General features: G+C 43.1%; 1 protein-coding gene across 1 annotated transcript; it reads right to left on the bottom strand.

Moving 5' to 3' along the window:
- Window positions 1-3544: 3544 nt before the first annotated feature.
- On the bottom strand, window positions 3545-8163 carry GJA8 (gap junction protein alpha 8). The gene is made up of 2 exons (XM_081198176.1): window positions 8150-8163; window positions 3545-5593 (listed from the first exon to the last, which is right to left on the bottom strand). The coding sequence occupies exon 2, from the start codon at window positions 5589-5591 to the stop codon at window positions 4326-4328; it is 1266 nt and encodes a 421-aa protein (XP_081054302.1). The 5' UTR covers window positions 5592-5593; window positions 8150-8163; the 3' UTR covers window positions 3545-4325.
- Window positions 8164-10754: the final 2591 nt, after the last annotated feature.

A 10754-nucleotide genomic window follows, 5' to 3' on the forward strand; every position in this document is an offset into this window, starting at 1 on the left:
CTTTATTCACAATTTTCACCAAAAACAATTTGCAAAAGACAAATTACAAAAAAAATGAACTCAATCAAAACCATATAAAAACATTGTAAGTTATTATAAAGGAAGAACACATAAAACACACATAGAATGATATCATTTTCTATCATTAATTCTTAAAAACATATTGTCTCTTTAACTTAGGCACCAACATAGTGGGTTGCTTATTAAATGAGTTACAATTTGCCAATAAGCCACCCGCTTTCTCATGTTCTGGCCAAAATTATTTCCCTTTTAGGGATGAAACTAGTCACTTGGAGCTCTTTTTATTTTGTATAGCATATCATTATTCTTCCTGCTTTTGATCTCTGTGTGAACCAGCCCTAACATTTGTCTTCTTCATTATCATGGCAAATCATTTTTATATCATTTGCAAGAAATTAGAATGTCATCTGCCTTACTTACTTTCTGAGTCACTCTTAGAAGCAAGATTCTGGACTAGATAGACCCTTGGTCTGATCCAAATGACTTCTTGTTAGAATATCATATTTCTAAAATGTGTTCGACATTCAGTCTTTCATTTAAACAAAAATCCAAAACCCAACAGTTTTATTCTGATTTCCGCCCCCCTCCCCTCTTACTAAAGACTTCTACACCATTTTAATAACATAATGCTATAACAGGATTGGGGCAGTCATTTAAACAAAGTACAGGACCAGTGCTGAGAAGTGTAAGACAGCAAATGATGCCACCACCCCAAAAGCAGACAATTGAAACTGTAAAGGGAGATCTCTATAGGGGAACAAAATACATTGGAATTTGGTTAGGATTAAAAGCCTGATCCCAAACCATGGGAATGAATGCAGAAAAAAATCCCTGACTTCAGTTGACCTCTGAATTAGATGCTAACAGCCCTCAAATCTTATGAAAAATTCTATGGGGCCCATTCTGGGTGTTGGCAGTTTATGCTAAAGGGATTTTCTGAACTGGATTACACCTCCCATTGCAGCAAGCCCTTTGCATTGTTTCAAACTGGAGAGAATTTGCTGAGCTACTGAGGACTGAAAAAGCAGCGCCAATGAAAATGCATACCTGCACATTTCTGTTATTAGTCTCCATCCTCTTAAAAATATTTGACTTGCAACACACGATATATGCAAGTTGTATTTTGCCCAAGCCTACAAGAGATTTGTTGTAGTTCTCAGGCTAGCTGGAATGCGGTGGACATTTTCAACACTAGAGATGGGCACCCTGTTTAACGAAACAGACTTTTTAACGAGTGAAATCCAGTTGCTGGTTTTGACCCAGTGGATGCCTCTATTAATTGTAGAGAAGCTGTGTTTTGTGTGTGGATAGCCCCTGGAGCTCCAAGACCTCCTGAAAATTAGCTCTAGAGAGTTGAGAGGACCCTCCAAAAGAGACTGCAGGGGGAATTGGCCAAAATTACCTCCTCTCCTCTTCCTTTAGCGGATGTATCTGCTGGCTCTAAAGCAGGCATAGGCAAACTCCAACCCTCCAGATGTTTGGGACTACAATTCCCATCATCCCTCGCTAACAGGACCAGTCGTCAGGGATGATGGGAATTGTAGTCCCAAACATCTGGAGGGCCAGAGTTTGCCTATGCCTGCTCTAAAGTCTGTCCATGATCACAAAGGCACTAGATGAACTCCACCCAAAGCCTTTGAATTTCCTTGATGATACAGGTGGGTTTTAATGCCAAATACACTTATTGCCTTGCTACAGTACTCCACCTGAGCTATTCAGGAGCATCTGGTAGGTCACTGTTGAGGACCCAGCAATAAACTTTGGTTTGCTCCAACAAGGCCCTTGTCTTATATTCTTATCACTTCATTGTGGTTTAGAATAGAGACACGTGTCTATCTAAGATACATCCAACCAGCTTCATTCTGCAGTGGTCCTACATAGGTTCAGACTGCAAGAACCAGAATAACCAGGACAATAAGAGTAGACCATGCAGTCTGCACAGTAGGAAGTATGCTACCAGCACTTCAACGATAGCACATATATACTGAGGGGAAAGCACAGTAAAGTATTTTTTGGGGGATGTAACTTTCATGCCACAATAAATGCCTTTCATTCACCACTGGCTAGAAATCTTGTTAGACAGGGATAGGGAACCTGTGTTGCTCTGGGTTTCATTAGACTTCAATTCCCATCAGCCCCAGGTAGCATAGCCAATGGTAAGGGATGATGGGGGTTGTAGTCCAACTAACATCTTGAGGGCCACAGGTTTCCCAACTCTGTTGTTAGGGTTACATACAATTAGCCACCAGCTAAATTATAACAAAAAAGGCATTACCATCAAACAACACAATCCCGATCCATTAAAAGACTGTGGTATTTTGCCATTGAGCCCAATAGGATGTGCAGCTAGGTATTGCTAGAGGCTGTACTATAATATACAATACATAACAATGTTATACAACTGAGAAGCCTATATACTATACAACTGGAGCAACACAGTTGTGAGGAGGACTCTGCATTAGCACGGGCTCTTCCCATGTTATCCCAGCCACAGTGCAGCATAACCCACACTGTAAAAGTTAGGACTGAGCTGTTGAGTTGGTTTGGCAGGCGGGAGTTGGGGGGCGGTTGTAATTAGTGGGAAGTGGGAACAACTTTCCAAAGGCTGGGGGTGGGCAAAGATTTATTTTGGGGTGTGGGACTGCCTCATCTTTACAAGGTCCCCCCCCCCTTTCTGCACTTAAAAACAAACATTGCAAGTGTTTGTTGAAACGACAAGACCCACCCCTCTCTTCTGTTTCTGCTTTAACTGAGAAATTCAAGGCTCTCCAGGATCAGGAATCTACAAGGGCCTGCATGGCTCCTTTTTCAAAGCAGAATGGTAGGGTTTGGGTGCCACACTAAGGCTATGAAGAACTTCACAGCTACAGCAAGGAGCTGTAGCAGTTATTTGGAGGGAGGGAGGGACCCTTGCCACTTTGTAAAGTTGACTAAAGTAAGGCAGACAACTTCCCCCTCAAAAATGCAAGGAAATGTCTTCCTATAAAGCAATCAAAAATTTCCCCCGTGTGGCAGGGGCAAGAGATGATTAGCCCCCTGAAAGTAGAAGGAGATTCCCACCACCACTAAAAAGTAGTACAGTATAAGAAAGGTAACTAAAACAAATGAGTAGCAGAGTCCAGGTCATGTTTTTAACACCTGTTCTCCACTGCTTGGGATTTTGCAAGTGCTGACAATCAGCTGGACACACAAGGCTTTCAGCACAGCTGCACCTTTACCTGCCCTTTACTTGATGGTGATATACGGTGTCAGGTATACATGGGTGAGCCATGGCTTGACCTAAGTGGTTTCACGGGTCATAGGAGGAGGTCAAATCAGGCCCGTGAGCTAGAGGTTCCACACCACTGCTCTAGATGATGTGCTCCTCTGTCCTGGAGGCCACATTTATGAAGAGAAACCAGTATTTGCTTGTAAGTTGCTTTGGGTTGCCTGAGACAAGATAAAACAACTTAACATAATTAATTAATTAATTAATTAATTAATTAATAGTTATTATAATAATAAGTGGCCCAGGTCCTTGACATGTCCCTCAGAACCAGTTTAAAAAAAATACAGCAGTATGACACAAGCACATAAATTGCTCCTAGGAGGCACTGTTGTATCTGAGGAGTCATAAGTTCTTTGCAACGACGGGTTGGGATGTATTGCGGGGACAAAACGTTATGTGTCTGAACTGGACCAGAGGATACAAGTATAAGTAAACCACATTTATCTCCACAGGTAAACACTGCAGCTTTTGTTCTTTCACAGGGGGATAAATGGATCTCATTTAACAATACTAATTGCGGGTATCCCTTTTTGTGAGGAAAATAACTTGCGCTCAAGCCTCAACAAGGAAGGAAGAACCAAAACTCTTGTGGCCAAAGCAAACACCGAACAAAGAAATACCCAAGTTAACAGTTTATCAATATCTTATGATAACCAAATGAAGAAACAGGCTTCCCGCATCCCCGGAGAAAAGAGGAGCATAAAAACAGATTGTGATCGCAGTTGTTATGTCTGTCTTCGTTGCTTTACGAAGACTTTCCCACTTGGATGTCAGTGCTGTATATAGTGAGTTTGTATGTGAGGCATTTGTATGTGAAGGAAGAGGGATTCTTTGGTTAAATGGGTCACCGTAGGACAGCTAGCTCCATGTGTAGGACAAACAGGACTGACAAGGCAGTTAGCGTTGATAGCACCTTTCTAGCCAAAAACACTGATAAGAAATAATATTAAAATGACTGGTTTAGCACTTTGTTTTGAGACATCTGAGATATATATGTATTTCTGTGGCTTCTTCAGAGCCACTCGAGCCAGTACCCTCATACAGTCAGATCATCTGACCTGGCACGACTACTGGCTTTGCTTAACCTGCTGAGGGGTCTTGTGTCAGCTGTAAGATCAGCGGATGGTAAAGGCAAGTCATCTCCCGGCGGCTCTGGCTCTTGTTCCTCCTCCATATGCTTGTCATCTTCTCCTTTCTCTGGGGCTTCCTCAGTCACCAATTCCACCCTCTGTTCCTGGGCCGCCGCCTCATCCACTTCCTGTTCCAGCTCCTCTCCTGCTTCAACTTTCTCCTCCTCCTGTTCATCTGCATGAGCGTAGGAAGGCAGGTGCTCCCCCAAGGCCCTGGAAAGGTCTTTCAGGCGTTCCATGCTGATCTTCTCCTCAAAGTCGTTGAATGAGGGGGGAACTGGGGTGGTTTCTACTCCCACTTCGGTCAAAGGGAAATAGTGGAACGTCGGCTTCTCCTCTTCCTCCAGCAACTTGTAGCCTTTGACCTTCTGGATAGATGAAACCGCGATAGAATGAAGGGGTTTCTCTGGGGTCTCCTGAGGCTCTTGCTCCACTGGCCTCCTGAAAGCACCCAGGATCTTCTTAAAGCCTAAGTGGCTGATCTCCACAAGATTGAGGAAGAGAGAGACTGATGCCACAGCCAGCATAAACACAATGAAAACAGTCTTTTCGGTAGGCCTGGACACAAAACAGTCCACAAGGTTGGGGCAAGGCCATCTGCCACAGCGGTAAAGTGGAAGAATTCGGAAGCCATATAAGAAGTACTGGCCCACTATGAACCCCACCTCAAAAAGGGTTTTGAAAAAGATGTGGCAAATATAGGTTCTCAGAAGCGTTCCCTCGAGGTGGAACTTCTTGGTCCCCTTGGAGCTTGCTTCTCTCGTGGTTATAGGGCTCTTCTGGTCTGGATCAAGGGGTGAGTTTTCTTCGTGTACCGCAGCTTGCTGAGCCCTCTCTGTTTCTTCCCGCTCTTTCCTTTTCTCTTCCATCCTTACATGATGTGCAGCATGGCCCAAATAAACCAGCGAGGGAGTGGAGACAAAGATGATCTGCAGGACCCACAGTCGGATGTGGGAGATGGGGAAGGCCTCATCATAGCACACATTTTCACAACCTGGCTGCTGGGTGTTGCACACAAAATCTGACTGTTCGTCTCCCCATACAAATTCTGCAGCAGTCCCAAGGATTAGGATCCGAAAAATGAAGAGGACAGTCAGCCAGACTCTCCCAATGACTGTGGATTGTTCATTCACCTCTTCTAAAATGTTCCCCAAGAAACTCCAGTCACCCATTTCTGGCTGTTTAAGAGGAAGACAATGATTAAGTTGCATTATATAAAGAAGGGTTTTAATATATTCATCACATGTCGCATTTCAAAAGAAGTCAGGATATCTCAGTCAATAAAAACCCAAAACTCTTAACCTCAGGGTCGTGGTTTCAAGCCCCATGTTGGGCAAAAAGATTCTGAATTGCAAGGGGCTGCCTTAGATGACCCTTGTTGTGCCTTCCAACTCAACAATTCTATGATACAATAATCCTGCTGACTTTTAAAACATACCATGATCTCCCCAATGATCTGCATGAAGAGGAGGTAACAACAATTCCAGATTTAGTTGTTTGAGGTTTGCTGATTTAGGGCACAGGCCATATCCTACTGAAGTTAACAGCATTTGTTTTATTGACTTTGGTGGTTCTGGGTTATACACACTGGGTGATGGCCCACTTAGTCTTGTTCAGAGTAAAGCTACTGAGATCAGCAGACTCAAGTGCATTGCTTTGAATGGGTCTACTCTAAGTACGACTAACATTTGATACTGCCTTTAAAATCCCTATTAGGCTTATACCAGTGAACAGAACAGGTCACCAGAGCAGCTGGTACAAAATCATGCATTGCCATTGAAAAATGCTCTGAAATTCCCTAACTTTCCTAAAAGTTGGTTACAAAATTGTTCCTGCTTGTGGGTTACTTTACAATGGGATGCCACAAGTTACAGACAGTCCACCTTTTTCACACTGCATCTGTAGGGTGTTGGGATCTTGCTGAAAGCATTGGCATGGCAGTGATAATGGGGCACATGATCAAGGGGAAACTTTGCTCCAGGATTGGAAGCCACTGTCACCTGGCCCTAAGAGCTTCTTATTGATCACCACTGGGATTTATGAACCTATGTGAATCATAGCTGTATTGCTGTGTATCAGTTTGCAATGACAACACAGTGTGCAGCCACAGTGCTTCACAGGATAATAATATTAATACGCACTTAAACCTTTTATCAGATTCATTGCGTTGTATCCAATAGTCAGAGCAGACCCACTGAAATTGATGGACATGACTATTTTAGGTTCATTAAATTATACGGATCTGCTCAGAGCAAAATTAAGTTGGATTACATCCCACTAACTGAAAGAACAGCTCCATTTCTCACAATATATATAGATTATTATTTAGAGAGATAATCATATGACTTTTTGTAGACCTCTGAAGGCAGCCTGGTTTCAGGAAGCTTGTAATGTTTGCTGTTTTATTGTCTTCCTTTATATTTTGTTGGAAGCCACCCAGAGTAGTTGGGACAACCCAGTCAGATGGCCAGGGTACAATAAAGTTGTTGTTGTTGTTGTTGTTGTTGTTGTTATTATTATTATTATTATTATTATTATTATTATTATTATTATTATTATTATCATCATCATCATCACTACTACTACCACTACTAAAATTGTGATGAACTTTCCCATGTCAAATGGGTAGCATATAAACCATCATTTAATAGCAGATAAGATCTGAATACCCAGGGAGATTTTATTTTCTATTTGGCAATCAGTATTCTGTCTTTTTGATATGCATTATGACTATGGCTTTAGACATATTGTTTAGCATTTCTCTATAATAGCTGGTTCCACCTCATAAGACTCATTCACAATGCAAGTTAATTTTTCATTTCAGAATCATTTAAACTTAGCATAAATCAACTGATATTGTGCATAATTTTTGGGATAATCTGTTATCATTCCACCTGGCATCAAAGTGTCTCATCTTGGCTAACCAACATATCCACACACCATAACTCATACATCTGTAGCACAGGGAAATAAAGGCACACTAAACTTTCTATAAGATAATTTAGATAAAACCTCAAAAAGTACTCTGTAACAGGATCACAGCATTCAGAAATATTCCTCCTTCTTCCTCCTCTTTTAAGAGCTTCCGCAACAATGAATAGGATGCAATTTCTGAACACATTTTCTGCCTCCTGTGTTCTGTTAAAAAACTTTATATACCTTGAGCAAAACGCTGTGAAGTATTTTTGTTGCGAAAAATCTTATGCTGACAAGATTAGCTCTAACTTCTAGGACTTATCCAGTCTCCAGGAATGCAAATTGGTCACTCAAGAGCCAAGGCTGTTTACATCGTTCTTCAGTAACATCCTTTTAGTAACAAGGATGTTTGAAAAGGCCTACTAAGAGTTAATGGGATTTGTAAATACAACTTGTGTCTGTCCAAATTGCCTGTTCCAAGTCAGGACATCTTTGCATCTTCAGTTTTCTATACCCTCCCCAGCCAATGTGGTACCCATACAGAGGGATGCACATGTGAAACAGGATGCTATGGCTATTTTTACCAATAAAAAAACCACTCCATATAGATAGATGCATGTTGGTAAAATGGCCATGACATCAGGGTTCATATAGGCATCTCTCTTGAGCACCATATAGTGGGAGAAAGGCACCCCTTAAAAGACATGGAAGCTGGCCCTTGGGTGCTGACTGCCTCACATTCCAACTGCTGCGATATCAGCTACCTAGAAGTCAAAAGAAAATCCATATAAATCAATGCCATCAAGAAGGCAACTTGCCACAGTGAAAGGTTCCGCTGAAGAACTGGGCTCCTCTTGTTGCTTGGCGTTCAGCAGCAAAAAAGGTGAACTTTAGCTTCTCCCTGCTCTAAAAGCCCCAACCTTGTCGCACGACTGAGCAGATGTGACTGGATCAGCACTGATGGGTGGGCTTTAGCTGCCCTGCAGTCTGTAAGCTCCAAGCCAGACATCTTTAGAAAGTGAATGACATTCGGTGACATGGAGAACAAAAGAGGGGAAAGACCAAAAAGGGAGAGGGAGGGCACATCATTAAAAAAAAAAAGTTTGTGAGTGCTGAATAGGAGCAAAGCGAACTAGGGATGAGCCACACGCACTGATAGCATAGCGCAAGCCAAGGTACAGTTTGCAGAGCTCAACGTTAGCCTACAGTGAAATATCCATTTGAGTGCTGGGGAAGTTGTCCCCATCTTAAACCTCATCTGCTCAATGTGGTTACTATGGGTCAAAGCCGATGGACTAGACTGCAGCTATGATCGCAGAAATAGCCACGGGATTCCCATGTTCATACTCATTCTTCCCCTTCCTTTTTTTCACATACATGATTAGGTGGAGGGATTTGATAGTATGACCCAGCTAGGAGGCAGCTGCATTGTTTTGTAGTATTAGGGGCTGTTGCCCTTGCTTGCTCCCCTTGCCAACCCCACCTGCACCTTTCCCCACCACCTTTCACTCACACCTAACCAACCACCCTTTGAACCTTATTCACCCATAGCTCCCCACTCCCCTCACAGCTTGCTCCAAGCCCCACCCCTCCCCCCTTTCACACAGCAGCTTGCTAAGCCGCTATGTGAAGCATCTCACCCCTTTGATGAAACCTCGCTGCAGGTGCATTTAATGGAGGCCCCCCCATGTTAAGCAGCTCCCCTAGGCCACCAGCCACCAGCACTGCTTCCTTCTTTGCCTAGCTGCCATCCTTCACACTACAGTTGGCATGGCCATCTAACGGAAGCCACACAAACGGCAGAGTGTGATGACAATCTTACATTTTTATGTCTATGGGAAGATAGTGTTCATGCATGTGTGCTGAAAACACTGTGTGTTAGTGACTGTGCATTATCCACTTAACAGGAAGGGCACAGAAGTAGCTGCTACCCTTTTGCAGGGTGCATTCAGCAAGACTGCATGCCCACGCCTGTGAGTGTTGATCTTCTAGCTGCCATGCAATGAAGACAGCCCAATGCATAGGCTGCCCCTCACGTTCAAGTGATTTTTTGCTTTCCTAAGCTATGGCTACCTCTGTGGCTATGTAACTGCCCCATCACTGCCCCAGGCAGGCAAGCTAAGAGGCAAGCTAAGAGTAAGTCAAAGGCTACTTTGACAGCAGACAGGAAAGCCAAAGCCGCATTTCTTTCACAAGTGAAATACCCTTTTCCCATGTTCAGAAAAAAAAGAAACTTCTTGTCCTAGGGGGATTTCTGCAGGTACTCAGAGGCACACAGCCTGAAGTGCCGAGAGAGAGAGAGAGAGAGAGAGAGCGAACTTTGGGGTGGGGGAAAAGCAGGGGTATGCATACCCCCTAAACATTTTGTGAGTCTTTGTACTTTTGTCCATTTACTGTATTTATTTTTCCCGATTTGAACTATAAAATGGTGATGTTCTTAAGTCAAAATGAGAGTACCCCTAAACATTTTTTGGGGGGGGAACCAGTGTGTGTGTGTGTGTGTGTGTGTGTGCGCGTGTGCGCGCATACACACACACACACACACACACACACACGTATGTATGTATGTATGTATGTATGTATGTACAGTGGTACCTCGGGTTAAGTACTTAATTCGTTCTGGAGGTCCGTTCTTAACCTGAAACTGTTCTTAACCTGAAACACCACTTTAGCTAATGGGGCCTCCCACTGCTGCCGCGCCGCCAGAGCATGATTTCTGTTCTCATCCTGAAGCAAAGTTCTTAACCCGAGGTACTATTTCTGAGTTAGCAGAGTCTGTAACCTGAAGCGTATGTACAGAGGTACCACTGTATGTATAAGAAGACAAATCCAGTAACCTATGGAAGCTATTCCAAGTCAACTTGAACCTTGGCCACCACTCATTTTGGAAATAAAGCATCACACTTTTCCTTGCAGCAACCCAGAGAAATCAAGCTGCCTTTGCGACCCAGACCTTTCCTTGGAGTCCAGTGCATGGAACGGCAGAGAGGAGAACGAGTGGCAGTTTTTTGTTTCAAGAGGATTTCCTACACAATGGTGTCAGGGTAAGGCAGGGCCCTTTTGTTGAGCAGAGCAGTTCATGCATGAGGGCGCTTTCCTGTCAGATAGATAGGACGCAGCTGCAGATTGTGGGACTGAACGACCCCTGCAACAAAGTTATCATCTCTTGATCTGCTTAGCTCAAAATCAGCTTTCATGTGTCCTGCTAATGTGCTGAACATAGCAAACCTACAGGCCATCCGCTAAACACTAAGGCTAGACACTGAGGAGTCCCCTGTAAGAAAAACTGTGCTACATTACTAGAAAACCCCAGTTGGCTCATATGGTTGGAAATCTTGAGTTTCTATTTTTTTTTATAAGATTTTTATTGGTTTTACGAAATTTTAAAGAACAAACAAACACTTAGGAAAACAAACATA

This window comes from Podarcis bocagei (genome assembly GCF_964188305.1).
Source record: "Podarcis bocagei genome assembly, chromosome: 6".
Taxonomy (NCBI): domain Eukaryota; kingdom Metazoa; phylum Chordata; class Lepidosauria; order Squamata; family Lacertidae; genus Podarcis; species Podarcis bocagei.